Source organism: Bombina bombina, chromosome 6, assembly GCF_027579735.1.
Source record: "Bombina bombina isolate aBomBom1 chromosome 6, aBomBom1.pri, whole genome shotgun sequence".
NCBI lineage: Eukaryota > Metazoa > Chordata > Amphibia > Anura > Bombinatoridae > Bombina > Bombina bombina.
This window is the reverse complement of record NC_069504.1, coordinates 42,493,785-42,508,328: the sequence shown is the minus strand read 5'-3', so window position 1 is coordinate 42,508,328 and position 14,544 is coordinate 42,493,785. Positions and strand designations below refer to the sequence as shown.

General features: G+C 35.7%; 1 protein-coding gene across 1 annotated transcript in view; it reads left to right on the top strand.

The window, feature by feature from the left end:
- The window catches only part of LOC128664316 (collagen alpha-1(VII) chain-like), a 913,939-nt gene that overhangs the window by 195,935 nt on the left and 703,460 nt on the right, over positions 1 to 14,544 (top strand). The window contains exon 19 of the mRNA XM_053719156.1: positions 1,314 to 1,460. Within this exon, the coding sequence (XP_053575131.1) occupies positions 1,314 to 1,460 (147 nt within the window). The remainder of the gene's footprint in view (positions 1 to 1,313; positions 1,461 to 14,544) is intronic.

Sequence of the window (14,544 nt, the reverse complement as noted above, 5' to 3'; positions counted from 1 at the left end):
TCCATACTCATACTTCCCCTTCATACTCCCCCTCTATCATGCTCATACTCCCCCCTTCCATGCTCAATGCCCCCTTCATACTCTCCCTTCATATTCATACCCCCCTTCCATGCTCATACCCTTCCTTTCATACTCATACTTCCCCTTCATACTCCCCTTTTTCATGCTCATACTCCCCCCTTCCATGCTCAATGCCCCTTCCATACTCCCCCTTCAAATTCATACCCCCTTTCATGCTCATACCCTCCCTTCCATGCTCATACCCTCCCTTCCATGCTCATACTCCCGCATTTTATGCTCACACTGCAGGGCTCCCTCTTCTCTCCTGAGCAGCACAATGCACAGATGATCACTTCCTCCCCGTGGTGCTGTGGAGGAGGGAAGATAGAGTGCTGGGATGAAGCAGGCAGCTGGCCAGCACTTGGAGTGTGTGCCTGTGCAATATCAAAGGTCGCACACCCCTAAGACCACCTTAAGAACCGGCCACACTTTGTAATAGCTGCGCCAGAAGTGCAGCCGGTCTTAAAATCATAATTGCGGAAATTTTAATAGCGCATGTGTGATCGCACAAAATATGGAATCAGGAGGCCCGGGACCCCCACATTAGGGTTACAGTTTAAGAAGGTCTGGCTTAGAGAAGCAAAAGGAAATATGTGTTATTATAGATACTTTCTTGTATATTAAGGGACTTAATAAAGCTGAGACTGAACACATTTGTCACAAAATCAACTACACTAGAAAAAGTGGTCATTATCTCAAGGCTAGTAGGATCAGGAGTAATTTCCAGAAGCACTTCTTCATAGAAAGGGTGGTTGATTCATAGAATAAACTTTCATAGGCAGTGGTAAAGAGTAGACTATGGGGAACTTGTTGGACCGATGGTTCTTATCTGCCTTCAAAATCTTTGTTTATGTTTCTTTGTTTCATATAAACACTACCATACTTCAAAACGTTTCCCAGAGGATTTCTAGGCTGGGGAGGTTATGGAACTCTTGGATAGTGGTCCACCAGCATTTTTGGGAGGGACTGGGGTGGGAGGAGCTGGGCCCCTGATCAAGTGATAAGGGCCAGAGTGTTTTGTGGGCATGACTGGGCATGTATGGGTAGAAACATGGCATGTCATGGAGCAGAGCTGGGCCAGTCCCTTAAAAGCAAGAAACTGTGGGCCGGAAGTGGGCAAGACCTCCCAAACCAAGGCAGTCTTCTAGGATGAAGAAGGTTATACATGTTCTATCAGCTAAAGCAGAGATAGTTCAAATTCTATAACAAATTATTATTTGGCCTCTGTTTACTAAAGTTTATTTTTTCTCCAGGTGGTACCAGGAACTCAAAAATTATTCCTGCAGACTCTTCATTTTTCACAATTCCCGATCTGAAGGAAAGCGCCACCTACAACATCTATGTGTCTTCTCTTATTGGGAACCGCGAGGGAAGTCCTGTGCTTATAAAAGCAAAAACATGTGAGTTGGCAAGAGAAGCATAAAATATAGTCAAGTAAAAATAAACTCCCTTAATTTAAACCTGCTAAATTAAGTAGCTGTCTCGCCATTTGAGAAGTTGGGTTATGTTAAAAATATGAAAAAGGAAAAGAACAAAGGCGCCAAAATGGTCTAGTACCACCGAAACAGGTATTGATGTAAGTATAACAAATAGCTACTCAAAAAGTAGGATGTCAGAGGATGGTCAAATCCTGAGGATGAAGGTAATCTGAAAAAGGAAAAGAACAGAGGCGCCAAAACGGTCTAGTACCAAAAACAGTTATTGATGTAAGTAAAACAAATGGCTAATCACAAACATGGTGCACCTAATGGTGCAAGCAGAGCAGGCTGGAACTTCTCAGTAGTCCAGCATACTGCATTGAGGCAAGCAGCTGCACAGGTTAAGATTCTTCCAGAGTAGTCACAGCTAGTTCCTATATGAAGATAAAAAGGAACCACCATAGCCCAGTACAGTTTGGAGTAAGCAGAGTGTAATATTTGGGTCAAACTTACAGCATTGAAAGCACCTCCAGGTGCAATACAGGTAGCCTGGGACTTCTCAGCCGCCCAGCAGAATGATCGTCAGTGCCAAACAGCCCATAGTGGGCTAGATAACAAGTGAGGCGCAAATGGTTTTGCGTAAGCGATATTCGCCTAGATTTAGAGTTTTGCGTTAGAAGGGGTGCATTAGCTACGCGTGTCTTTTTTCCCCCACACCTTTTAAATAACGCTGGTATTGAGAGTTCTCTGAAGGGCTGCGTTAGGCTCCAAAAAGGGAGCGTACAGGCATATTTACCGCCACTTCAACTCTCAATACCAGCGTTGCTTACGGACGCGGCCAGCTTCAAAAACGTGCTCGTGCACGATTCCCCCATAGGAAACAATGGGGCATTATGAGCTGAAAAAAAACCTAACACCTGCAAAAAAGCAGCATTCAGCTCCTAACGCAGCCCCATTGTTTCCTATGGGGAAACACTTCCTAAGTCTGCACCTAACACTCTAACATGTACCCCGAGTCTAAACACCCCTAACCTTACACTTATTAACCCCTAATCTGCTGCCCCCGCTATTGCTGACCCCTGCATTACACTTTTAACCCCTAATCTGCCCCTCCGGACACCGCCGCAACCTACATTATAGCTATATACCCCTAATCTGCTGCCCTTAACATCGCCGACCCCTATATTATATTTATTAACCCCTAATCTGCCCCCCCAACGTCACCGCTACCTACCTACACTTATTAACCCTTAGTCTGCCGACTGGACCTCGCCGCCACAATAATAAATGTATTAACCCCTAAACCGCCTCACTCCCGCCTCAAAAACCCTATAATAAATAGTATTAACCCCTAATCTGCCCTCCCTAACATCGCTGACACCTAACTTCAAGTATTAACCCCTAATCTGCCGACCGGACCTAGACGCTACTATAATAAATGTATTAACCGCTAAAGCTAAGTCTAACCCTAACCCTAACACCCCCCTAAGTTAAATATAATTTAAATCTAACGAAATAAAATAAATCTTATTAAATAAATTATTCCTATTTAAAGCTAAAAGCTTACCTGTAAAATAAACCCTAATATAGCTACAATATAAATAATAATTACATTGTAGCTATTTTAGGATTAATATTTATTTTACAGGCAACTTTGTATTTATTTTAACCAGGTACAATAGGTTTTAAATTGTTAATAGCTATTTAATAGCTACCTAGTTAAAATAATTACAAAATTACCTGTAAAATAAATCCTAACCTAAGTTACAATTAAACCTAACACTACACTATCATTAAATTAATTAAATAAACTACCTACAATTACCTACAATTATCTACAATTAAATCAACTAAACTAAATTACAAAAAAAACAAAACACTAAATTACACAAAAAACAAACACTAAATTACAAAAAATAAAAAAAGATTACAAGAATTTTAAACTAATTACACCTACATTAAGCCCCCTAAAAAAATAACAAAGACCCCCAAAATAAAAAAATGCCCTACCCTAATCTAAAATAAAAAGTTTACAGCTCTTTTACCTTACCAGCCCTTAAAAGGGCCTGTTGCGGGGCATGCCCCAAAGAAAACAGCTCTTTTGCCTGTAAAAAAACATACAATACCCCTCCCCAACATTACAACCCACCACCCACATACCCCTAATCTAACCCAAACCCCCCTTAAAAAACCTAACACTAAGCCCCTGAAGATCTCCCTACCTTATCTTAACCATGCCGGGTATCACCGATCCGTCCAGAAGAGGCTTCGAAGTCTTCATCCTATCCGGCAAGAAGAGGTCCAGAAGAGGCTTAGAAGTCTTCATCCTATCCGGCAAGAAGAGGACATCCGGACCGGCAAACATCTTCATCCAAGCAGCATCTTCTATCTTCATCCATCCGACGAGGAGCGGCTCCATCTTCAAGACCTCCGCCGCGGAACATCCTCTTCTCCCGACGACTAGACGACGAATGAAGGTTCCTTTAAGGGACGTCATCCAAGATGGCGTCCCTCAAATTCCGATTGGCTGATAGGATTCTATCAGCCAATCGGAATTAAGGTAGGAAAAATCTGATTGGCTGATTGAATCAGCCAATCAGATTCAAGTTCAATCGGATTGAGCTCGCATTCTATTGGCTGTTCCGATGGGGGCGGCAGATTAGGGGTTAATAAATATAATATAGGGGTCGGCGGTGTTAGGGGCAGCAGATTAGGCGTACATAGGGATAACGTAGAATGCGGCGGTGTACGGAGCGGCAGATTAGGGGTTAAAAATAATATGCAGGGGTCAGCTATAGCGGGGTAGGCAGATTAGGGGTTAATAAGTGTAAGGTTAGGGGTGTTTAGACTCGGGGTACATGTTAGGGTGTTAGGTGCAGACGTTGGAAGTGTTTCCCCATAGGAAACAATGGAGCTGCGTTAGGAGCTGAACGCTGCTTTTTTGCAGGTGTTAGGTTTTTTTTCAGCCCAAACTGTCCCATTGTTTCCTATGGGGGAATCGTGCACGAGCACGTTTTTGAAGCTGGCCGCGTCCGTAAGCACCGCTGGTATTTAGAGTTGCAGTGGCGGTAAATTTGCCTGTACGCTTCCTTTTTTGGAGCCTAACGCAGCCCTTCTGTGAACTCTAAATACCAGCGGTATTTAAAAGGTGCGGGGGAAAAAAAGCACGCGTAGCTAACGCACCCCTTTGGTCGCAGAACTCTAAATCTAGCCGAAATTCTTTCCAAATCAGACAATGTGATTGTCTGGATTTGTTTCCACATTTTGTCTCTAATAGTTGAGGTATACCTATGATGAAAATTACAGGCCTCTCTCATCTTCTTAAGTGGGAGAACTTGCACAATTGGTGGCTGACTAAATACTTTTTTTCCCCACTGTAATAACACTGTCTAATAACTAATAAAAAGTACAGTTACACTCATAATAACACTATCTAATAAAAAGTACAGTTATACTCATAATAACACTGTCTAATAACTAATAAAAAGTACAGTTACACTCATAATAACACTATCTAATAAAAAGTACAGTTACACTCATAATAACACTGTCTAATAACTAATAAAAAGTACAGTTACACTCATAATAACACTATCTAATAAAAAGTACAGTTACACTCATAATAACACTGTCTAATAACTAATAAAAAGTACAGTTACACTCATAATAACACTGTCTAATAAAAAGTACAGTTACACTCATAATAACACTGTCTAAAAAAAAGTACAGTTACACTCATAATAACACTAATAACTAATAAAAAGTACAGTTACACTCAAAATAACACTGTCTAATAACTAATAAAAAGTAAAGTTACACTCATAATAACACTGTTTAATAACTAATAAAAAGTACAGTTACACTCATAATAACACTGTCTAATTACTAATAAAAAGTACAGTTACACTTATAATAACACTGTCTAATAACTAATAAAAAGTACAGTTACACTCAAAATAACACTGTCTAATAACTAATAAAAAGTAACGTTACACTCATAATAACACTGTTTAATAAAAAGTACAGTTACACTCATAACACTGTCTAATAACTAATAAAAAGTACAGTTACACTCATAATAACACTGTCTAATAACTAATAAAAAGTACAGTTACACTCATAATAACACTGTCTAATAAAAAAAGTACAGTTACACTCATAATAACACTGTCTAATAACTAATAAAAAATACAGTTACACTCATAATAACACTGTCTAATAAAAAAGTACAGTTACACTCATAATAACACTGTCTAATAAAAAAGTACAGTTACACTCATGATAACATTGTCTAATAAGTAATAAAAAGTACAGTTACACTCATAATAACACTGTCTAATAAAAAGTACAGTTAAACTCATAATAACACTGTCTAATAAAAAGTACAGCTACACTCATAATAGCACTGTCTAATAAAAAGAACAGTTAAACTCATAATAACACTGTCTAATAAAAAGTACAGTTACACTCATAATAACACTCTCTAATAACTAATAAAAAGTACAGTTACACTCATAAAAACACTGTTTAATAAAAAGTACAGTTACACTCATAATATCACTGTCTAATAACTAATAAAAAGTACAGTTACACTCATAATAACACTGTTTAATAAAAAGTACAGCTACACTCATAATAACACTGTCTAATAAAAAGTACAGTTACACTCATAATAACACTGTCTAATAACTAATAAAAAGTACAGTTACACTCATAATAACACTGTCTAATAAAAAGTACAGTTACACTCATAATAACACTGTCTAATAACTAATAAAAAGTACAGTTACACTCATAATAACACTGTCTAATAAAAAGTACAGTTACACTCATAATAACACTGTCTAATAAGTAATAAAAAGTACAGTTACACTCATAATAACACTGTCTAATAAAAAGTACAGTTACACTCATAATAACACTGTCTAATAAGTAATAAAAGTACAGTTACACTCATAATAACACTGTCTAATAAAAAGTACAGTTACACTCATAATAACACTGTCTAATAAAAAGTACAGTTACACTCATAATAACACTGTCTAATAACTAATAAAAAGTACAGTTACACTCATAATAACACTGTTTAATAAAAAGTACAGTTACACTCATAACACTGTCTAATAACTAATAAAAAGTACAGTTACACTCATAATAACACTGTCTAATAACTAATAAAAAGTACAGTTACACTCATAATAACACTGTCTAATAACTAATAAAAAGTACAGTTACACTCATAATAACACTGTCTAATAAAAAAGTACAGTTACACTCATAATAACACTGTCTAATAACTAATAAAAAGTACAGTTACACTCATAATAACACTGTCTAATAAAAAAGTACAGTTACACTCATAATAACACTGTCTAATAAAAAAGTACAGTTACACTCATGATAACATTGTCTAATAAGTAATAAAAAGTACAGTTACACTCATAATAACACTGTCTAATAAAAAGTACAGTTAAACTCATAATAACACTGTCTAATAAAAAGTACAGCTACACTCATAATAGCACTGTCTAATAAAAAGTACAGTTAAACTCATAATAACACTGTCTAATAAAAAGTACAGTTACACTCATAATAACACTCTCTAATAACTAATAAAAAGTACAGTTACACTCATAAAAACACTGTTTAATAAAAAGTACAGTTACACTCATAATAACACTGACTAATAACTAATAAAAAGTACAGTTACACTCATAATAACACTGTTTAATAAAAAGTACAGTTACACTCATAATAACACTGTCTAATAAAAAGTACAGTTACACTCATAATAACACTGTCTAATAACTAATAAAAAGTACAGTTACACTCATAATAACACTGTCTAATAAAAAGTACAGTTACACTCATAATAACACTGTCTAATAAAAAGTACAGTTACACTCATAATAACACTGTCTAATAACTAATAAAAAGTACAGTTACACTCAAAATAACACTGTCTAATAACTAATAAAAAGTACAGTTACACTCATAATAACACTGTCTAATAAAAAGTACAGTTACACTCATAATAACACTGTCTAATAAGTAATAAAAAGTACAGTTACACTCATAATAACACTGTCTAATAAAAAGTACAGTTACACTCATAATAACACTGTCTAATAAAAAAGTACAGTTACACTCATAATAACACTGTCTAATAAGTAATACAAGTACAGTTACACTCATAATAACACTGTCTAATAAAAAGTACAGTTACACTCATAATAACACTGTCTAATAAAAAGTACAGTTACACTCATAATAACACTGTCTAATAAAAAGTACAGTTACACTCATAATAACACTGTTTAATAAAAAGTACAGTTACACTCATAATAACACTGTCTAATAACTAATAAAAAGTACAGTTACACTCATAATAACACTGTCTAATAAAAAGTACAGTTACACTCATAATAACACTGTCTAATAAAAAGTACAGTTACACTCATAATAACACTCTCTAATAAGTAATAAAAAGTACAGTTACATTCATAATAACACTGTCTAATAAAAAGTACAGTTACACTCATAATAACACAGTCTAATAAAAAGTACAGTTACACTCATAATAAGATATAATACCAAATATAAAAAAATGGTAATAGCAGGCGCCAAAGGCCCGGAGGTAGTGCACTCAGTGTGATTGATTAATCCTCCTGAGATGTTAAAAGGTGCTGTTGCAAAAATATATAAAACCCATGAGAATGTGATTGTGGGTATAAAAAAGTGTGTGTTTGAAAAAGTGTGTAAGAAGTGCTTAAAAATCTAAATGCAATATTGAATTATATTACAGTTTTATGATGTGTATCTGTAAACCTTTAAGTGTATTACCGTGAATAAGGTTGTTGGATCGGTGATAATTATCCTGTAACTAAAACAACTAAAGTGATACAAAATATGCAATATAGTCAACTGAAACAACTAAAGTGATACAAAATATGCAATGTGACCAATATACAATGTGACCAATATAATCGAATATAATAAAATGTAAAATGTAAAAAGCTTATCGTGATATAAGTCCCAGGAGTGGTGCTGGAAGTGGGTGGCTGAAAACGTCAATATTCAAAAAAATATATAAGTTGTGAAGATCTTTATCATCTCAATCGAAGTGTTCAAAACAAAAAAGTTCGTAGTGCAGTCGGCAGCTGGTCTTGTAGATGTCTGATCAGGACCCAGTATCTAAAAATGATGCAAGAAAAGACAGCGCCTCATTGTGCAAGTAGGTTTTGTGGGTAAAATCACAATGGAAGTGAAGACAAGTGAAAATATACTCACAAGGATACAGGCACCCTTGTTGAAAGTGGTGCGAATAGGCAGACTGACGTTTTAACAGCAGTCAGTACGCTGTGCCAAGTAAACGTCCGAGATCCTGAACAAACAGCTGTGGGCTCTCCTCCACAGATCAAGTCCGAATCTTCTAGTGTTATGCTGTGGAAAATAACAGCGTGCAGCTGCTCTCCAGGTGTAATCCACACTGGTAGCCGATAGTCAGAAAGCCGTCCTCGGCAAAGCCACACTCGGTGGGAAAATCTGCTGGTAATGGAGAAACTTGGCAGGCAAGGGTAAAAAAGCCAAATGAATACAAGGCTTGATATATAAAAAAGTAAAAACACTTTATTTAAAGTGAGCTTTTAACGCGTTTCTCGGCCACAAGCTCCTGGCCGTTTCATCAGAAAAGGGGTATAATACAAATAGTATGGAAGCACATTTAAAAAGCCTGCCAAGAGAATAGATTGGTCAATATCCGACCAATCACAAGCTAGATGATAGGAAACAAAAGTTCATGCAAATAAACAGAGTACAAAGTCAATGCAAACAGTATATAGAATACAATACATGAAATACAATACAAATTGTATCTAATATCTGGATAGTTGTCACAAATCATGTTTTGACCCTAAGTTACAATGTATTTATCCTAAGAAATGGTTTTTTAAAAAACGCCGTAGAGAATAATATTTGACCTTAGATTACAATATATTTGTCTTGAGGAATAGATCCTAGACATACACTCACTTTTTTACATAATAGCATTGTACTCAAAATATTTTGAATAACATCTAGATTTTTTGATGCACCCAAGCATCCAATACGGTACCGATTAGATAATACATGCCTGTTCCCCTGATGCATTACAAAGAGATTTTTTGGACAGATTATTTCCCCTACATACCGATTCTATTATACAGGATAGACTAAAATAGCCTCTTCATGAGGCATATGTATTTATACATAATTTAGTTTTCCAAACACAAGATGAGAATACACATACCTCGTTTTTATTTTTTCAATTTAATTTATTTTATTATTATTTTTTCTCGACAAGAAATATATATACATAAGAAGATCCTCATCACATTTTCTTATCTTTTAGCTTTTATTCTTATTCTTATTTTTATTATTATTTATATCTCAATTGCTAGAATAAATCTCATAAAATTTTGTGTATTTTCTAGGGCGTTTTTTAAAAATCTATTCCTCAAGACAAATATATTGTAATCTAAGGTCAAATATTATTCTCTACGGCGTTTTTAAAAAAAACATTTCTTAGGATAAATACATTGTAACTTAGGGTCAAAACATGATTTGTGACAACTATCCAGATATTAGATACAATTTGTATTTCATGTATTGTATTCTATATACTGTTTGCATTGACTTTGTTCTCTGTTTATTTGCATGAACTTTTGTTTCCTATCATCTAGCTTGTGATTGGTCGGATATTGACCAATCTATTCTCTTGGCAGGCTTTTTAAATGTGCTTCCATACTATTTGTATTATACACCTTTTCTGATGAAACGGCCAGGAGCTTGTGGCCGAGAAACGCGTTAAAAGCTCACTTTAAATAAAGTGTTTTTACTTTTTTATAGATCAAGCCTTGTATTCATTTGGCTTTTTTACCCTTGCCTGCCAAGTTTCTCCATTACCAGCAGATTTTCCCACCGAGTGTGGCTTTGCCGAGGACGGCTTTCTGACTATCGGCTACCAGTGTGGATTACACCTGGAGAGCAGCTGCACGCTGTTATTTTCCACAGCATAACAATAGAAGATTCGGACTTGATCTGTGGAGGAGAGCCCACAGCTGTTCGTTCAGGATCTCGGACGTTTACTTGGCACAGCGTACTGACTGCTGTTAAAACGTCAGTCTGCCTATTCGCACCACTTTCAACAAGGGTGCCAGTATCCTTGTGAGTATATTTTCACTTGTCTTCACTTCCATTGTGATTTTACCCACGAAACCTACTTGCACAATGAGGCGCTGTCTTTTCTTGCAACACTCATAATAACACTGTCTAATAAAAAGTACAGTTACACTCATAATAACACTGTCTAATAACTAATAAAAAGTACAGTTACACTCATAATAACACTGTCTAATAACTAATAAAAAGTACAGTTACACTCATAATAACACTGTCTAATAAAAAGTACAGTTACACTCATAATAACACTGTCTAATAACTAATAAAAAGTACAGTTACACTCATAATAACACTGTCTAATAACTAATAAAAAGTACAGTTACACTCATAATAACACTGTCTAATAAAAAAGTACAGTTACACTCATAATAACACTGTCTAATAAAAAAGTACAGTTACACTCATAATAACACTGTCTAATAAAAAGTACAGTTATACTCATAATAACACTGTCTATTAAAAAAGTACAGTTACACTCATAATAACACTGTCTAATAAAAAGTACAGTTACACTCATAATAACACTGTCTAATAACTAATAAAAAGTACAGTTACACTCATAATAACACTGTCTAATAAAAAGTAAAGTTACACTCATAATAACACTGTCTAATAACTAATAAAAAGTACAGTTACACTCATAATAACACTGTCTAATAAAAAGTAAAGTTACACTCATAATAACACTGTCTAATAACTAATAAAAAGTACAGTTACACTCATAATAACACTGTCTAATAAAAAGTACAGTTACACTCATAATAACACTATATGTGACTCCTTCCTCACTCCAAAAAGTTGATCTACAAATATTTGCAATAATTAGCATTAACCACTTGTTTGACTCGGAGAAAAGTAATGATGCAAGTAATAAATCTCAGTAATAATGCTGCATATAACAGCGTATGGCCACCTTCAAATCTTCGATCATGTTTAAACACATTCACAATCAACTGACATGTGCTGTAGTAAAGTTCACTTACTTGAAAGGTATGGATCGAATAATGCTGATTTTCAAATGCTGGCTCCTTGCTCTATGAACAATCCCCGTTCCGTGTCCCGCACCTTATCCCAGACTCAGGGCACCACGGATAATGTCAAAAAAGTATCCAGTTTCCTGGCCTCTCATGTGGATTTCAAGCTGTGCCCGTATATACTCATAATGTGCCCTGTAGGTACCTTAATGAACATGTAATACCAAGTGGAGAAAAAACCCAGACCGGCACCAATAAATGAGTATAAAATAAAGGTTCTTTATTGTCCGCAATGTAATTAAAAGATAGTTAGCACACCAAGAAAAAAGACGGCAATCTTTCCAAACAGTAAAATGCTCTGTGTAAAATGTAACGGCTGCAACCTGGGCCCGATGACGTCACTGACGCGTTTCAGGTGTTAACCCGTAGTCATAGTTACCGTCATGGGGTCTAGGTGTCTTTAAATAGAAACCTGTACAGGTGTAAGCCGTTGATTAGATAATACACATTTCAAAACCTTTCTTACACATACTGCGCTAGCTAAGCACATTAATGGGAATAAACATAAACCAATGGAAAAGTAGCCATCAACAGACATTAATACTCTGGAAGTTCTAGCTCATAATATATGTTTAACTTTAAGTTTAAACAAACTAACTCTAGTTTGTAATATAACCTTTTCTTGTTTCCGTATCAACTTCTCAGATTTTATCAAACTTCTATTACATATTTTAAGGATTGACACAACCTGATTTTTCAATAGGTTCATATAATCTACAACATACCATTCTACTCATGGCTTACTTTTATAAAAAAAGTTCACAATTTTTTAACTAAAGAAATACTATTTCAAAGAACTATAATGTATGTATACATACATATCAAATGTTAATATTGAAATAGTACAAATTGCTGGTATCGACTGTAATTTGTATGTTGTGGTCCGCTTACATTAATATTTTTGAACTAAGCTCATAGCTTTGGCTTATAGTTTTGAAACAAATGATCTCAATCATCATAAAGACTATATCTGATAGGTCCTATCTACAATCAATTCATTATTTAACATATATTCAAACCCCCTAGTGGAGAGGTGGTTAACATCGCCCTATTCCTATTTTAATAGTTATTATTATTATCATGTCATGTTCAGTTGAAATAGGGTATGTGTCCTACTCTACCCCACTTATCAACTGTTTAACCGTACATATAGTTGTCTCGGCATCGGTTCCATCCTAGAACCGTTATCAGAATGGGTGGACTCCATAATACAAGCAATGGTTAAAGGCTTGTGGAGCCACTTACGTGACACTAAACATCTGCTCAATATCTTGGAAGAGGTGGAATGGAAATCTGACTACAGCTGGCTTACAGTTGATGTGGTATCGCTATATTCGACGATACCACACGACTGGGGCATTGTTGCAGTTGAGAGTTTTTTAAGACAAACCAATTATACATCTGAACAAATAGAGTATATACTTATGGTTGTCCGTTACCTGTTGGAACACAATTTCTTCTCTTTTGAGGTTTTTTTTTACCTCCAGAGATGTGGTACGGCGATGGGGGCAAAATTTGCCCCGTCCTATGCCAACCTATTTTTAGGTTGGTGGGAGGCCGACCACATCTTTGGTCCCCTTCAGGGAGAAGATTAAAATCTACAGGCGCTTTATTGACGACCTGATTTTTGTGTGGTCAGGCAGTAGAGAAGAAGCGCAGCTTTTTGTTGATTATTTGAATATCAACAATGTCAACTTGAAATTTACTATGGATTTTAATGAAAACAAAATCAACTATTTAGATGTCACCCTAGTGGGTACTGACAACAGCACGATCGAGAGTCAACTGTACAAGAAGCCAATAACAAAAAACACACTCCTGCATGCGGCCAGTAATCACCCATCCCATGTTCCCTTTGCTATAGCAAAGGGACAATTCCTCCATATAAAGAGGAATTGTAGTAATTCAGAGAACTATAGATCAGAGAGTGAGAAACTGATAGAACAATTAAAAGAGTGGGGTTACTCTAACAGATTAATAAAAAGAGCAAAGAATCAAGCAGACCATTCTACCAGAAAGAGTCTTCTGATGGATAAAGTAAAAGTGGAAAATGATAAGGAAGTAAATAAGACCACTTTTGTGACAAATTACAGCAATCAGTATCAAAGTATTTGTAAGGTAGTGAGGAAACATCTACCCATCCTGCTTGCTGATGACAAGTTAAAACCTTTTATTGAATAGGGATGTAGATTCTCATATAGACGAGGAGTCACGATTGGCAATATTTTGTCACCAACACAGCTGCCACCTGTGAGTACAGGGGAGGGCAGCTCTTGGTTGTCATGTAAGGGTACCTACAGATGTGGGAGTAGGAAATGCAAAGCCTGTGAACACATAACCATCACTGACAAATTTGTGTCATGTGTGACAGGAAAGGAATATAACACGTCACAATGTATAAATTGTTCTATGAATTACGTGGTGTATTTGGTAACCTGTACACAATGTCAGAAACAGTATGTGGGGCTCACCACAAGAGAAGTCAGGTCAAGAATTAGGGAACACCTTAATAATATTGAAAAGGAAAAGGATTGTTCAGCTTTGGCTTCCCATTTTATTTTTGATCATAACAAATTTGTAAGCAGCTTTAAATGGCAGGCAATTGAGAGAGTGTCACCACCTAAACGTGGAGGAGATAGAGAAAAGATGCTCTATCGCCGTGAGGCTTTCTGGATTTATACTTTAAAGACACGGATCCCTATGGGATACAATTCAGTGTTTGATTTAATTAATCACTGGGAATAGTTGATACCTATTTAATCTAAGTCTTATATTTAATATCTTTAGACTATAATTACAGTTGATTGAGTGGA